This window comes from Tachypleus tridentatus, chromosome 13, assembly GCF_004210375.1.
Source record: "Tachypleus tridentatus isolate NWPU-2018 chromosome 13, ASM421037v1, whole genome shotgun sequence".
Classification (NCBI taxonomy): Eukaryota; Metazoa; Arthropoda; class Merostomata; order Xiphosura; family Limulidae; genus Tachypleus; species Tachypleus tridentatus.
Genome location: NC_134837.1, coordinates 243,734,536 through 243,753,111, shown reverse-complemented (window position 1 = coordinate 243,753,111; position 18,576 = coordinate 243,734,536). Strand labels below are relative to the sequence as shown.

Below are 18,576 nucleotides of genomic sequence, written 5' to 3'. Positions count from 1 at the left end.
AAAAAAAACATATTGAAGATAAAGGCTTTACAAGTTTGTAGACGCACATAAATGTATATTTTCTAGTTCGCGCTATTTGTAAAACAATATATAAAAGTTACATATTCATATCGACGCAGCGACGGTTCTAAGCTCTCACTGTTGCTGGAGAAGGTGGTTATATTGGAGCTCGTGGAGATGCAATGATATTTAAAATATTGCATGTTACTTGCCGGTTACTGAAATAACCCAGCACACAAAGGCGGAAACCTACATCCGCATTTCTCACTGCTTAATAATGGATAACCTTGTATATCTTTTATGTGATTTTGACTAAAGTTTGGGGTCTGTTGAGCTCCATACGGGGTAAATGTCCACCTTTGCTCCATCTTCCCCGCCAGCGCTACTCTGTTTTACGTTATATATGCTTTGGTGCAATATTCATAAAGAAGTTTACATAGTACAATAATTCATTTAATTTATACATTTAAGTGATGACAACAGCATTTTTATCTATACAGGATTTTAAATATGATTAATAATCAAGATATTCCTAAACAAATAGTCTTTACTACATCCTGTATTTGAGAATAAATCAAGACAACTACAAAAGGAAAAAAAAAACACTAAACAATAAAGAAACGAAAACAAACGATTTTGAACTTTTTTGGTTAATTTGGAATTAAGCACAAAGCTACACAATGGGCCATCTGTGCTCTGCCCGCCACGGGTATCGAAAAACCGTTTTTTTAGCGATGAGAGTCCAGAGCCATACCGCTGCGCCACTGGGGGTCTAAAACAAACGAGCGTAACTATTATACAAAGCAACAGATACCTACCGAAAAAAATAATTAAAATATAAACTAAAAACTCAGACAAGATGGTCAGAGAGGAGAAAAAAAAATCAAATACAAGACATTCTAAAATGAAACGAGTGGAGATGATGGCAGGTATTACAAAACAAAATTAAAATAAAGAAATTAATGTCGTATTATCTAAAGAAAGAGAGTCAAGGTCAAAGTTTATGTTAGTACGGGAAAACGAAAGACTGGAATTCATGTGTGCTGATGTACAATACGCATTGTACACATATTATACGATGATACTGTCTCGAAGAAAAGAAACTGCTTAACATCGATGGCCGATGGAACTGAAGGTATTGAGGTCAGGAACAAACTAGCTGCTCTTGAGAAAAATGATGGTTCTCGCTCCTGTGACAAGAGAGCGCGAGAGAAGCAAGACGCGTGCACTTATCAGTCAGTGGAAGGTCCCCCGGCCCGTTCCCTTGCCAACAGCTATGATTATGTGGAAGGGAACAAGGCATGTACTGCCTGCTACGACTAGTAATAGAGGGCATACAGGCGATGACGGATTATGATGTATAAGCAGCTTCTCAACAAAGACTACTATGCATGTTCCATGTCAAGTTTTTTATCGCTAAAACCGTGGCTATTAAGTTACGTGTCAACGAATTGTGTTGACACTGAAAAGTGACTGACGACTACAGGACCTGCACACAGATAAAGGTAGTTTGAAAAACTTTCAGATATATTCCACTTACATTTTATAGACTTCTTAGCTCCATAAGGCTTAAATAACGCTGTGGCCTTTATATTATTAGAGAATTTCAGTGGAATGAAATAATACGTTAGTACGCATACAAGTGAAAAAAAAAATTCTACATTATACCCGTCTCTGCTTTCAACAGCGAGAAAAAGATGAGTCAGTTTAATATACAATGGAAGATACCATATTGTTATGTACATATAAATAACAAGAAAAAATAAATAAATTCTGATCAGTCACGAGTAGCAACATTTCTGCTTCTCTGCACGCCTGCCGTTTACTTTACCACGTGGTCAGTCTCGTCTCCAGGATACTATAGTACAGTGACAGATGTACCCTGTTTGTGCACGCACTTCAAAGGTGTCCCGGTTATTAATCTTGTTTGTAACTCTACGAATATACAGTAAAAGGCTGGATATAGGCGACACTATGCCTGAGAGAAAGTAATGTTTTTTAAGTTGTAGGAACTCGACACATTCATCACTTCCGGTGCCGAGAAGAGTGACGAACTTGCTTGGTCCTTTCGACATTGACGGACGACTAATGCGTGTTTAGCGAGCTTGTCACGGATGGTCAGAACGACCAAACAACTAATGTGGAACTTCAATGATTAAAGTATACCAAACGCATAATTTCTGGAATATCTGTCTTTTTTTTTTTTTTTGTACTGTTGTTGGTCAAACTACGTGCTAAGGCTTAGGCATGTACAATATGTATACGTGCACGTAGTAAGTCTGTTGGAGATAAAAGTATAAATATGGCATGAAGAAATATAAATAACTTACACATATATTAATTTTATATTCTGTTATTTATAGAATAGGCCTGCAGTATATCGAGTTCGGTTCACTATGTAGGCTTATTTCATAAATTAATTATTTAATTTAATAATAATAATTATTATTTTATATATTATAACGACACTTTACCTAACTCTCTCGCAAAAGTATTTCATTTAGTTTTTCACGAACCAAAATCACAATTTTCTTCAAACTAACATTAATTTACCCCCCTTTTCCATATACCAACACCACAGTTAATCCAACCCCTCTATGTTGTTTATTTGGTGTTAAGCACATGCTACACAATGAGCTATCTGTGCTGTGCTCACCATGTGTATCGAAACCGGTTTTTGTCGTTATATGTCTTCATAATTACCGCTGTGCCACTGCTCTCTCTCAAAAACCGACACATTACCCTTAGTTTTTTCCACAAACGAAAAACTCCATTTTCCACCAAACAAAATTCAATGTTCTCTTCTCTTACATACCATTATCACACTTAAATTCCCTCTCTCAAAAACCAACACATTATTTTCTTTACTAAATTAAAACCATATTAAATTCTTGTATGTATCAATAAATGAATCTCAAGTAACTAATATTTGTCGTTATTAAGAAAGAATAAACTAGTTATACAACAACTGCTAATACACGAACTACATAATTAATTTAATTTAATATTTTTGTTATTCAATATTAAGTATATTAGATTATTATATATCCTCAAACAATTATACCAATACACATTCCTTCTGTTATTCTTGCACAGAATCTATACAGCAAACAACTTGTATCAAAATATTTCTATAAATGTACTTGAACAAAGATTAATTTTTTTGTGTGTGTAAAAGGCAAAAAAGAAGGTAATACGATAACAATATATATATATTTATATAAAGTTTTACGATGGTGTTTCAACTTGAAAACACGAAATACTTCTGTTGACTCACTTCTCTAATACCATTACCTTAGAACATAAGCATAGTTAGTAAGTCAACGCATCTCCTCTTAAATATAAGATGACATCTGGTCATGAGATAAAAGGCAGGTTCCACTCAACGATAAGAAAGATGAAGAACAAAAAAAGTTAAAGCTCCTTTCAAAAGAAGTGGAAGCTTAATCCAGTGGCGACTTTTGTTTCAAGCCAAGCGATGGTAAAAATGTCAAAGTATTAGAGAGAGAATCTGGCGGCCATTAGAGCCCAACTTTAAGCCTAATGCTTGCTGAGAGCTCGGATGACAGTTCTGGTAAGGTACCATTGTCACTTCTTGCCGTATAATCGAATTCATGATCTGCTTACAAAGAGTTTCAAGAAACGGTGTCAACATTTTTATATTGAGTTTGTCCTCGAGTATCTCCTCTATATCGTTTTATGATGAAGGTAAAGTGAACTACATGTTGCAAAGCTTGAGGTGAAGAGGGCCTAGGGGGTTCTATGAGCGGAAGATGTTGAGGCTTTAATCCGCCTTTTGTCCGTTGATGAAAATATAAGAGGATGCTTCTTAATAGCATGACCTAGGCTTTTAGATTGAATAAAAGCTCAGAAAAGGCAGAGGAGAGCAAAAAATGTGCTTTTTTTTCTTCTAAATGTTAAACCAGAAAAAAAATAATTACGCAGTTTCAACTGTCTAATAAACCTCCTAAAAGTTATGAAACGTGGGGAAAAACAAAAAGATGTAATAAACAACAACACAAGTTTCTACTACAAAAACACATAATCATATAATATGACTGATTTGATAAGCGTTTATTATTTACGCCGAATACTAAATTCTAACAATGTGAGTTTGAATAACTGTACTACAAAATGTAAAATGAAATTCAATGTGGAAACATTTAATACGCCGCGTAATGGTATTTACATGACCTGCAATACATAGGTAAAATCGACAAAAACGTCCATATCAAAACGAAAGCTTCAGACTTATTGTACCACTTGTCAGAGAGGTCGATTGGGTTCTGCTACGTTCTCCCCTTTCACGTACAGTACATCACAAATACTGAGTATTCACTAGATCGAAATTATATTTTTGCATTTATCTATCTCTGAACGCGCGCGCTAAGTGACTGCTTGACGCTATAGGCGAGGAGTAACGGAGACGATTACGTTATAGTTCCATGACATAGCACCAGGTGACGGGTCTTGTAGCTAGGTGAGAGGGTGACAGACGTCATAGTTTCATGAAGTTGTGTCAGAGGGCATGATGTAGCGTGATGGGCAAGCAGATAGATCAACAGATATCAGTTTGTCTCAAAATGTGATTATGTCATCAACTTTATATTTTACATTTAAGTAACAATCAAAGCCTTAAAATTAATATTTCATCTAATTTGTTGCGTACTGTACTTATCTACAATTATACTGATTCCTCTTGCATAGATATGAAAAGGACGGGGTAACTTATTGTGTCACCCAACAGAGAGTGTGCAGATAGTAGCTGGTGGTATTATTAAGGTAATATAGGCAGACCAAGGATAACGTTACTAAAGTTCCGTAGGATTATAATGTGATTAAGTGGTATCACGACTTGTGCTTACTATATCACTTCTATACTTTATATATATCACACGTACGATCTCACTTTTGTAATTAAAACCACAAGACAACTGTAATTTTTAAATATCGACTACAGTTTTAACATATGATTACACGATCAACACTGCTGTTCCACTTCTATATTTAATTATGTTTAAAAGTTATTTAATACTTTGAAAGTAAAGCATGTTTGAATGAAACAGTTAACACAGCTGATTGTGTTTTCATTTAATAGTTAACTTGCATGTGTCATAGAAGTTTTGAATACTTTACAAGTAAAACCATTATTGCAACAACACAACTGTGGTACCATAGCTGATAATTTGTATTACACGTCATGTTGTTGTTTGTTATTAAGCACAAAGCTTCACAAGGGGCTATCTGTGCTCTGCGCACCATGGGTATCGAAACCCGGTTTCTAGCGGTATAAGTCCACAGATATACCGGTGGGCTACTGGGGGCCACATGTCATGTAAAAAACTAAATCATACATGCTATCTTAATTTACAGGTAAATTTATTGAGTGGGGCAAATATTACAGCATAGTCAATAATTTACTTATTTATTAATTAGTTCTATAGTCTTCATGTCTCTAACTGATATGTTGTATAACAAACAATTAGTTATCCCGAAGAGTTTATAATATTTATCATATCAAGTGTTTCATTTTTTATAAAATTACTATTTGATAGAGACAGTAACATTATTATTCCATAGCGATTGCTGTGTGTTAGGCTTTGTTTTTTGAATTTTGTGAAAAGCTACAAGAGGGCTATCTGCGCTAGCCATCGATAATTTAGTAGTGAAAGATTAGAGGGAAGGCAGCTAGTCATCATTACCCACCGCCAACTCTTCTCTTGGGCTACTCTTTTACTAATGAACAGTGGGATTGACTGTAACATTATAACGCACCACCGGCTGAAAGGGCAAACATGTTTGGTGTGACGGGAATTCGAACCCGCGACCCTCGGAAGTTTTGATACATGCCGGACCTTGTTAATATTTAAATCTCACTAATGAATGTATTATCATAAAAAGCAAAACATGCTAAGCGTTACAACTGAGTTGTTTGTTTGTTTTCTTATAGCAAAGCCACATTAGACTATCTGCTGAGCCCACCGAGGGGAATCGAACCCATGATTTCAGCGTTGTAAATCCGCAGTTGTTCAACGTTTTCATAACATATTCTTTTATGCTATAGTGAATATTAAATCATATTAGATCTTTTTTTTAATAAAAGGTCAACATCACATCAGCTTTAATGAGTCAGAATATAATATATCCAATAGGGTTGATATATCTATACCTGGCCCGGCATGGCCAAGCGTGTTAAGGCGTGCGACTCGTAATCTGAAGGTCGCGGGTTCGCATCCCCATCGCATCAAACATACTCGCCCATTCAAGCGTGGGGGTGTTATAATATTACGGTCAATCCCACTATTCGTTGGTAAAAGAATAGCCCAAGAGTTGGCGGTGGGTGGTGATGACTAGCTGCCTTCCCTCTTGTCTTACACCTACTAAGTTAGAGACGGCTAGGACAGATAGCCCTCGAGTAGCTTTGTGCGAAATTAAAAAACAAACAAATATTCATACCATTTGGAGATCCATGTATTGACTTTTTAACGTTTACATTTAATGTTAAGGGCCCTCAGACACAAAAAGAAAGAACACCTGGATGCAATTAGTTGTGCTACAGATCTGTAAGCATACGTCTAGATATTTTTGAAAATATCTATCTTTGTTTTTGTACTTTTCGCTATTGCCATCATACTTAATTTTTTGTAAGCTAATTTTTCGTTACTTGTTCTAAACAAGTTCATTAAAGTAAGTTGATGAGTAAGCATATGTTTTATTTTTGTAATTCAATGGTAATACATATTGTTAATATCACACAAATCTTGTTAGTTATTTCACTGTATTTGTAGAATTACCTCAGGTAAAATACAACTGGCTACAATAATTAGCTGATCATAACTGGTCACAATCTTAACTTATGTGGACTTAATGTCGAAGAACCAACAATAAGGAAAGAAGATATGAAAAACGTATAAGATGTACAATCCTAATGTTCATTTTAGCATTCTTTTTCGGCACTGCCATCTCTACATCATTTTACATTTAGAAGATGTTTTTATTACTTGTTTTGTGATGCTTTTTCTCCTATCTGAGAGTTAGTGTGTTCTATGAATGTGTGTAATAAACTTTAATATTATGTGTATTTAATTTTTGTTTTACTCATTCACTTTATATATAACATGGAGATAGACTGCCTAAAGACACTAACTGTATAGTGTTAGTAAATGTTAGTTACCTAACGTTCATCTGTTATTAGCTGGTAACTCCTGTTTTACTTTGTACTTAAACGTTTCAAAAGAACATCAGATTTTTGTAAGAAAGCTAACGTAAAGGGGTAATGATGACATCGTTTAAACTAGAATTATGACTGTTTTTTATCTTATACTAAACAATAACGTGCTTGGCGATAGCTTATTCCCAAGTACGCTGAAAATGCTTTTGTTTATTAAACCATTGCTAAAACTTAATTGATATTTTTCTCTAGCAAGGGAAAAGAACAAGACAGATGAACATTTTGTAGCTATTTCACATTTCTCCACTTTAACAACATTGGGTATCTTACAATTGTTTTACATATAAATCGTCAGAAAGTTCAGAACGATATATGTCATGAAAATTAAATATAAAAGCGAAACTATAATCACATACTACAGTACATTAATTGTGTGCTAACTCGTTACTTAAATAATAAAAACAATTGACTATAGACGTAACTGTCTCGTCTAAGTAACGGTTCTATTTCTAAAAACAAAACGTTACGTGTGATAATATATTAAACATTTCGGGACAGTTAACTGCATGCTATAGATATATCAGTTAGAGAAGGGAAGACTATAGAACTAATGAATTAATATTAATAAATAAATAAATAAGGTAAATTATTGACTATGTTCAAATAATTTATTCACATATAAATTGAGATAGTATGTGTGATATGTGTATATATACATATATATTTGTTTTTTACATGACAGGTGTTATACAAACTACCAGATAAGGTACCACAGTTGTCTTGTTAAAATAATGGTTTTACTTGTAAAGTATTCAAAACTTCTATGACACATGCAAGTTAATTATTAAATGAAAACACAATCAGCTGCATTAACTGTCTCATTCAAATAAGTTTTACTTTCACAGCATTAAATAATATTTTAGAATATATAAATAAATATAGAAGTGAAAAAATAAAATGTTTATGATATAAGCTATAACTATAACTGATATTTAAAAAAAAAAACAATGGCATAGAAGTACGTCGGGGGTTTTGATACCCGTGTGAGCAGACCACAGAATCTCCTTTACGCAGCTTTGTGCTCAATAAAAATCAAACATATTTAAAAATGAAATTGTCTCACACTTCTACTTGTAAAAGCGCGATATCAGACGTGTTTATTTGTCTGTAGTTAAGCAAAAAGCTACAAAAAGGCTATCTGTGCTCCGCCACCACGGTAACGAAAATCGTTTTCTAGCGTTATAAGTGTGCAGATATATCACTATGCCACTGGAGTAGATGTTATAAATATTAAATATAGAAATGATAAATTAATCATAACTTAATACAACACTCGATGCCGTGATCAGCCTACGAAATTACAGTAACATTGTGCCTAAGACGCTTATAGTACCTTAGTAACACCACCCGCCTCTACGACACTCACTGTGGAGAGTGATACAATAACGTTATCCCGTTCTTTTTAGAATTATGCTCGGTAAACGAGTATAACGGTAAAAAAGTACAATATGCAAATTAGTTGAAATATTAACTCTGAGGCTTTGATTGCTTCTGAAGCGGCAACTATAAAGCTGATGACGTAATGAAACTGTTGAAATCTGTTGATCAACATCACCCTTAAGTGTTTCGCTCGTGAAGTACCTCCTTCTCAAGTATCATGCCTCTAGCAACAAGCCCTCTGGTGCCACGTCGTAGAACTATGACGTACATGCCACCCTCTCTAGGCCACGCCCTCTGATGATATTTCGTAAAAATATGACGTATCTGCCACCCCTTCCCTAGTAACGTTCTGATGCCACCCTCTATGGGACACGCCCTCTGGTGCCACTCGCAGAAATAAGACGTATCTGCCACCCTCCCCTAGTAACACTATGATTTTACCCTCTTTCGGTCTCGTCCTCTGGTGGTGCTACTCCGTAGAATTATGAAGTTACCTTCTCCATCACCCTACCCTATCGCCTGAGACAGTCAATCAGTTAGCACATCATAGACTGCACACCTCTATCCACTTGTCTATCTATGCTAACGTGTTTATTTTGTCAAATATCATACAAATAAGTATAAACATGTACAGAAATGTAAATCTGATAGCTCTAACTGGTTTATGATACTGCACAGTAACCTCACATCCTCATCACATGTTTTGCTTTGATCAACAACTAGCTGTACTATAGTTTTTCGTTCTATGCAACAGGAAAAATAATGGTTATTACTTTTGCGATAATGCCATATTTCAAAATTATATGTTTTAATTTGTATATATTTAATTTCACGAAAATAATTTTTATTCTATAAATCATACTTCTAAGAACATGTTTAGGAAATTTCGTGGACCCCAGTTTGAGAAACTGTGGGCTAGATAAAATTCAGCTAATATAAAACATCCAACAGCTAGGCTACAGTATTCGAATGGTACGACTTGACAATCGTTTTTACAACGTCTCGTCGGTCTCAACTTGAAGAACACGTCTGAACAGAATAAATCTCGAAATGTTGCTTTGCTATACAACTTTTAATCTGCGGAGTTTTAAAAATCAGTTGCATACTTTATTAAACAAGTTTTCACAAGTTTATTTATTTAAACCATTCTAATCTAATACACTAATATGTAACCACGTATATAACCAAATACTTTAACTGCTGTTTCTTTTCCTAGGAAAGATGACACACACGTTAAAATCTACACACATGGTTTTTGGTCGGACCAATGTCTCAACTCTGCTCTCCATAAATCAGGAGATTAAATATATTACACGAACCAAAACTAGTGTGATATAAAGTATAGAAACATTTGAATATCTCTAAATAAGTGTGTAAAAACGCTGGAAGCTCTTTATAAGCGATGTGATATTTTGCGTGAGTCATTCGTCGTTCAAATGTCTCTCTACCGCGTGCCAGGCTCCACACGGTGGGAGACAAAAGCACAATCAAACAGCTGGAAGGTGAAGAATGACCCTTCAGGCATGAAGCCAAGCCTACTCCAACTGGTCAAGGAGTTATAAGGACAAGGGAGGAACGTAAAGACTCGTCTTTTCATGAGTGAGAGATGAGGGAATCGTCTTTTGTCTTTCACATATTCCCGCCTCCACACCCCTCAAATTCGATTAAAGGTGTTACTAAGTTAAGGAACATAAAGTGAAATGAATGAGCAAAAAACAAGGAGGTATTACTTTAAGACAAGCAAGCAAATAGCAGGATTATGTTCTATAATTACAAAGAGTTTTGAAGAAAAACACCCCCCCCAACAAAAGTTGAGAACTAAGTGTTTAGTCATATTTCATAATTTGTAGTGCACACTGGAAATGTTTATACATTTTGTTGTTAAAGTTAGAAAAACAGCCTTCACACTTCAAGTAATTAATAGCTAACTTTTATTTCAACCGGAGTTCCGACTTTGCGACTTTTTCAGGGTTAATAGATAAAACTGTTTGATATTACAATATATATATATATATATACTTATATGCACTAGCCCTGAAGAAGCCGCATAGGCAAAATATCAGTTGAAATATAGATTCTGTTATAATTACGTGGTGTGTAAAGGTCGTTGTTTTCTAGCTTTATTATCGATTGTTGTCTTCTAGCTTTATTATCGATTGTTGTTTTCTGTGCATGTTTTCTTATAGCAAAGCCATATCGGGCTATCTGCTGTGTCCACCGAGAGGAATCTAGACCCTGATTTTACCGTTCTAAATCCGAAGACTTACCGGAGTACCAGTGGGGGACACTTGTCTAAGACAGTGTTAGTAATATATACATATATAAGACTGCTAAACTTTGCAACAAACATTAGTAAAACGTTTTTGTCTAGATACGTACCGTATCGCCTACTATGATGAGATACGCACCCTAGTTTTACTGTGACAGTTGTTTTTTGAATTAAGCACAAAGCTTCACAATTGGGGGAAGGACAGGCCTGACATGGCCAGGTGGCAGGTGGGTAAGGCACTCGACTCGTAATCTGAGGGTCGTAGGTTCGAATCCCCATCACACCAAACGTGCTCGCCCGTGGGGGCGTTATAAAGTGATGGTCAATCCCGCTATTCATTTGTAAAAGAGTAGCCCAAGAGTCGGCGGTGGGCGATGATAACTAGCTGTCTTCCCTCTAGTCTTACACTGCTACATTAGAGACGGCTAACGCAGATAGCCATCGTATAGCTCTGCGTGAAATTAAAAACAAATTCACAATGGCCTATCCGTGCTCTGCCCACCACGGATATCAAAACCCGGTTTTAAGCGTTATAAGACATTCCGCTGTGCTACTGGGCGGTTTTATTGTCGAAAAATTAAAAAGTAATTTAATTTTAACTCTTCATGTTTTTATTAATAAAAGCAGGCTAGAATAAGATCATACAACTTAAACTTTAATGTTTTAATGGAATAAAAAATTCCACTTTTATATGAACTGTGGTTTTATTTAAAACATTTAACGTTTATATATATATATAGATAGATATTTACCAAATAGTATTGGAACACACAAGGGGGTGCGGTAAGTCATACATAATGATCGCGTGGATTATTTTTCGTTTTCAATGGTTTGATTTGGCTTGTTTTGAATTTTGCGCAAAACTACACGAGAGCTATCTGCGCTAGCTGTCCCTAATTTAGCAGTGTAAGACTAGAGGGAAGGCAGTTACTCTTGGGTTACTCTTTTACCAACGAATAGTGGGATTGACCGTCACATTATAGCTTATCGTCTTCATTAAAGCTGGTGGACTGAAATCGATTCAAAACCTAATATGTTAGATTCATGGAATAATGTAGTTATGAAAAATTTGCTTTATTTAAACACGTTTGTCTGTTTACTCATATTCCTCCTCTCCCCAAGTGGCTCAGTGGTATGTCTATGAACTTACAATGCTGGAAACATGATTTCTATACCTACGGTGGGTAAAATATAGATAGCCCATTTTGTAGTTCTGTGTTTAACAATGTTACCCTTCGTTCATATATTCTTTCATCACTTACATAATTTCAGTTTAAAAGTTTCCATACGATCAATAGTATGAGTACGCAAGACTGCTTCATTTATTCGATATATATATATCTTGTAAAATTAAACATTCTATCTGGCGACTGGCGTTAAAATATTACTATGCTACACAATGGGCTGGCTACCTGTGCTTTACCCACCACGGCTGTAAAAAAAACAATTTTTAGCGTTATAAGTCTGCATATATACTGCTGTGCCACTAGAAGGCACCCTAGAGTTAACAACACTTTCTCAAAACGCTCACCAAACTAAAGCCCCTCAATGGCATGGTGGTATGTCTGCGGACTTATACTGCTAAAAATCAGGTTTCGATTCCCATGGTAGGCAGAGTACAGATAGCTCTTTGTGTAGATTTGTAATTAATAGCAAAACAAAACAAAAATCAAACTAAAATAATATTTACTATACACGTAATTATTAATAGGAGGGTATAGTAATTCTTTAGTGACCTTTTGACACCACTTTTCAACTGATATTTTATGATGCATAAACAGAAAAATGTTTTTCTTTCAGCTTGATATGCTAGTGGTAAAGTGAAGCATGATTCCATATGGACTCGTCAAGTGCAAGGATGTGTTTGGTAGAAATCGAACGGCCAACTCACACATTCCTAGGTTGAGTCAATTAAAGGGACCGTAGAATATGAGAAAAGGCGCTAGGCTCTCTCGAGATCAATGACTGTCGTCCGGATGTTAAATCCAGGATTTGCCAACTTTGCTGTTTGTCTGGACACGTGCACGTACTGAATCATCAATATTTTACGCCTTCTTGGCTAGTGGAGACGGGAGATTACAGTCGGGCCTAATCCCTCGTCCACTATTTTCTTACATCACCTACATATGGATGGCCGTGCTGGCAGGCTTCATAAAACATTGCTGGTCATAAACTGACCATCTTCCATCCTCTCAGCCCCCAGAGCCTTCGCTTTCTTAAGAACACAGCCAGCCTGGGCTGCGCCGATAGCGACGACTAGCCTTTCCGGACTACTTGGAAAGTTGAGATAATCCCGCCGTTCAAGGTGGCAAGGAGGAAATCAACATGGCTATTGATTCTTTTTGACACAGGCTCGTGCAGGGCATGCTCTATTACAGGAAATAGCCAGTATGTGTTAAATAGTTTCCTCCCGGAATTCGGCAATACATGTGTAATAATTACTAAAAAAAATCTATAGAACTCTGAAGATTCATTGAAAAATAAACAATATTTTATAACGTCATAGAATTAATAAAAGTGTTAAGTTCATCAGTAACAACGGACATAAAACGAGATTCGCTGCAGTAAAAGTAAAATAAACATAAACAGACACAAATAAACACATTAATCAGATATCAGCATTTCTGTTATTAATATCATACCCTCTTTGTATAGATAATGTTGTAGAGTAATTAGAAAACATAAACGAGAAATGGAAATAATTTTTATTGTTAAACACGTTTGACTCTATCGATCCAATATCAAGCATAATATTATTGTTATATACCGTTTATGTACGTTTATATATAATCTACACTGCATAAAACAATAAAAGTTTGGCTTGAATTTCGCGCAAAGCTACACGAGAAATATCTGCACTAGTTGTCCCTAGTTTAGCAGTGTAAGACAAGAGGGAAGAGAGCTAGTCATCACCACCTACCGCCAACTCTTGGGCTACTCTTTTACCAACGAATAGTGGGATTGAGCGTCACATTATAACGCCCCCACGGCTGAAAGGGCGAGCATGTTTGGTGTGGCAGGGATTCAAACCCGCGACCCTCAGATTGCGATTCCTTAACTATTTGACCATGCCAGGTCTAACAATGAAAGAGTAATCGGAGTTTGTGGCGTTATACCCATGAAAAACGAAACAACTGGCCCGGCATGGCAAGGTGGTTAAGGCTTTCGACTCGTAATTCGAGAGTCGAGGTTTGGAATCCCTGTCACACCAAACATGCTTGCCCTTTCAGCCGTGGGGGCGTTATGAGGTGATTGTCAATCCCACTATTCGTTGACAAAAGAGTAGCTCAAGAGTTGGCGGTAGGCAGTGATGACTAGCTGATCTCTCTTGTCTTACAGTACTAAATTAAGGACGGCTAGCGTAGGTAACCCTCGTGTAGCTTTGCGCGAACTTCAAAAACAAACAAACAAACAAAACAAATGTTATAAATAAGGCAAATTACTCTATTATTTCACAGCTATTTCTACACACTTTTTCAAAGTTTAATGTGAACAACAGTAGAATTAGAAAAACTGCTTTATTTACTTGACACATTGGAAATGTTGATAAGACTCACAAAGTTTTTGTGTATTACTTCAAACGTACTGACCATTCAGACTACGATATGTATATACTGTGTAGACAAGCTGATTATTTATTTACATATATATAACCACAGATTTTGAAGTGTTGTTTGAGAAACATAACTAGATTAAACGCATTAGGGACCTCAGAGCTAGTGTATTTTTAAAGACTGGTCATTGCAATTTTATGTATTTAAAAAAAAATTTAAAGATCAATTAGTTTCCCTGTCAATCCTTGTGTGAATCTGGCACTGGCTCAATCTCAATGAAGACATGTGGATGTTTCATTCATGTGGAGAGCTACTAGACATATGGTATCTAACTAATCACAGGATTTCTTGAAAACTGGCTACAAGTATCTACTAGAGACGTTATAAGGAATGTGGAACTGTTTTCAGATAAGTTGGACAGTTGCTCGGACACCTGAATGAGACAAACAATTATCAACAACTAAAGCAAATAACGCTATCATTGACTCTGTCATGTCAGAATCGGTGGGTATATATTTCAGGACTAAATCAGGTGTTCGCAGCCGTAAATACACCACCATATCAGTGAACAGACAGAAATAGAATTTACATGGCCGGCCTGATATTAGAAATCCAATGTAGTTTGTTTTCTTCACGGAAAGATACAAAATAGTTCGTCTGTGATGGCAGCAAGAACACGTCCACTGGACCAATAAAATATGAAGAAATAGCCTTTCCTACCTATTATTTGTGCTTCTTTCTGTTGTTAGATAACAGAGAACTGAATCCTACTTCATTTTCATAGAGGTACACGACGCGTATGACTGCAGTAGAGTTATAAGAATAAATACTGGTGGACATACTGATCTCTAAATCCTGTATAATGGTAGAGTTAGTGCATTATATAATAGAGATGACATTCAACAACCATTTGGTCTGCCACATGTTGGTGTAGCTGGCTCTGACTTCGACCTTAGGGAAAATAACTGCCTACATCGCTGTGTTGAAGTGTACACATTCTTTGAAGTGGATGAAACTGACCGAATAGAATGGTATACACGTTAAACAGACTACAACCCCATCAGGTATGAACTGAATGTTTCTGAAGATGCGTCGCATCCCATAAAGTGGCTTCGGACGAATATGTCCTGGGAATAGCCTTTTGACAAGAGTGGTCGAAGATACCCCATGATATTATCGACATTTTGATCTTAAGAATGAAAAATCAGTGTCAGTTGGTTCATGTTTTTTGTGGTTAACCTAATCCATGTGGAAATAAAGTATATAAACTATAAAGAAGTCAATTCACATCTACCAAATCTTCATTTACGGGTGTCAGTTGAACGACCAATCAAATACTTATAATTTAAATCACACGAAGAATAATAACATGCCGGTTCATATAGAGATGAGTTGAGAGAGTGATTGAAATAATGTTATGAAAACGTTTTTGTCTTGCCATAACTAGAATATCGTACATTCTATACATTCTTCGATATGAACAATGTTATTATTACTTTGAAGTAATCAAAAGTCCGAAAGTACAATCCAGTTTTGTTGTTATGAAGTTATATCCTTTATGATATCAATAAAAGTTTCAAATATTTTAGTGAATATCTATTTACCATGGAAGTTGAAGTGTCCTAAAATCGTAAAGAATACAATACTAGTATTTCGCAATGGTGTTGAATTTTTGTTGTTGTTGTTAAAACCCTCGTTGAACAAAAGCACACAAAACAAAAACAATAACAACCAGAACAGTAAGAAGTAATTCTGTGAGCTTAGCTGTATTATCAGTATAATTGCAGCTACAATACTGTTTTTTATTTGTTTGTTTTAGTTATGCACAAAATACGATGTTACTGTATAGTTTTTTTAATATTCCAGTTTACTTTACAACGTTGCAGGGCCCGACATGGCCAGGTAGTTAAGGTATTTGACTCATAATCTGAGGGTTGAAAGTTCGAATCCCCGTCACATCAAACATGCTCGAGTTGAAGCATGTTAATTTATAAATTAATTGATTATTATATTCATGTGTAAAAAATGCTGCGGAGAAATCAAATATTAAAAGCGACTTTATCCATGGTGTTTATAAGTGTTTTGAAGATTTTATGAATATACGTATATATGTGTGCATATTTATGTATACACTATATATCTCTCTCTTGTCATGCTATTGTGTAATGTTGTTTGTATGATGTTCCTGTATTATGGTTTGCAAAAAAAATCTTGTAACAGAAGTCCTTTTATTACTGGTCTCATGACGTTTTATAAAAATCCTAAACAATAAAAACATTTTAATTGTAAGTAAAAAAAAAAATTCTATCGGTGATATTAGTTTAAGTCGTTTCGACTTTGCATAAATAATAAATACAAACATTCGAAGTGGACAGGATACAACAATATGCTCATGGCAAAATGCCAGGATTTCACAAAAACACTAGCAAGTCCTGTGAGTTGCTGTGCGAAATTAAACTGTCTTGGAAAAGACAAAGTTTTGGGAGACAGTTATATGGTTTAATAATCCATGTCTTAAACTTCTGATCACTCAGAAGATTATGAAAATTATGTTGTGTTAACGTAAAGAGAATTTCTTATAAACTTACACGCAAAGTATATTTTTTATGCACTTACATTTTATTGCTGAGAAAGAGATGGTTCAAGTAAAAAAAACAAACATTATCATAACCAAAGTGCTTCTGTATGACAAGAAACATAATGAGCGTTCTTTTTATATGTAAGTTTGAATAAAATGTATGCAAACAAATAAAACTTAGTAACAATGTGTAATAAAAGTTCTACTAACAATGATAAACGTAGAAGAATAAAACCCAGTATCTTGTTAGCTCTTACAAAACTAGAACTTACACAGAGTAGTGGCCTGTCAGAAGAAAGCTACTGACCACTGTGTGACTAGACAACACAGGCAGTGCTGACTGTTTAAAAACAATGTGTTTTGAGAAAACGAGTGGAAGGTTTGGTTGCTGTTAAGCACAAAGCTAAACAATGGTCTATCTGTGCTTGGCCCACCACGGGTATCGAAACCCGGTTTCTAGTGGTGTAAGTCCGCAGACATACCGCTGTGGCACTGGGGGGCATGTATGGAAGGAAATTACCGATTATTTGATACACAGCTAACACGTATTGAATGTTTGTTTGTTTGTTTTGGAATTTCGCACAAAGCTACTCGAGGGCTATCTGTGCTAGCCGTCCCTAATTTTGCAGTGTAAGACTAGAGGGAAGGCAGCTAGTCATCACCACCCACCGCCAACTCTTGGGCTACTCTTTTACCAACGAATAGTGGGATTGACCGTCACATTATACGCCCCCACGGCTGGGAGGGCGAGCAAGTTTAGCGCGACGCGGGCGCGAACCCGCGACCCTCAGATTACGAGTCGCACGCCTTACGCGCTTGGCCATGCCAGGCCGTATTGAATGTATGGCACAAAACAACACTGTTGTATATATATATATACATATACGTGTGTGTGTGTAACAAGAAAATGCATGATAACACAATTATTCAGTGATTTTATATACAGAAACATGCGATTCAACGTATGACATATGGTAAGACCTAGTTATTTAAATTAGAAAGATATTACTGGACAATATAAAGACCTTATTACAAACCCAAAATCAACAGTGGTGGCTATTATAGCATATCTTAACACCAAACTATCGTTTTAATACTTGTTTCTCAATGATTCTTCACAGAACAGAAATGATATGTATATATACATCAACGGCTTTTAAAGAGAAAATCATTACTACTAAAAAACAAACAAACAGTATTTCTACCTTTATAAAACGAAGTGCAATGTGGTTCCTTCTTTATCATTCTGTCCACTGAAAAATACGAAAGAAACATGTCGTTATTAAGAATTCATTTCCAAATTTGATTTAACACATTTATAAAGTTATAGTTTTGCATCAACGCTTATACAAACTTTTCAATGTCGTAATGGAACGTAAATTATTGTAAAACCTTATTGTGTATATGCCACACACCATTTGAAAGATGAGAAACAAACACGTAATATAGAAATCAGGACCTTGTGATTAGCTAGATAAGCAACAGATGGCGCCAACACTAGCAGACCATACTCAATGATCTGATGAAAACTGTGATTTGTATATTTTTGTAATTTGGTTGAACA

General features: G+C 35.6%; 1 protein-coding gene across 28 annotated transcripts in view; it reads right to left on the bottom strand.

Annotated features, from left to right (window-relative positions):
* The window catches only part of LOC143237485 (uncharacterized), a 283,125-nt gene that overhangs the window by 27,262 nt on the left and 237,287 nt on the right, over positions 1-18,576 (bottom strand). For 27 of the 28 annotated variants that reach the window (XM_076476802.1, XM_076476791.1, XM_076476790.1 and 24 more), the window contains one exon: positions 18,218-18,265. The exons of the other annotated variant lie outside the window; for it this stretch is intronic. In XM_076476802.1, coding sequence (XP_076332917.1) covers positions 18,218-18,265 — 48 coding nt within the window. The remainder of the gene's footprint in view (positions 1-18,217; positions 18,266-18,576) is intronic. 28 annotated transcript variants of the gene reach the window in all.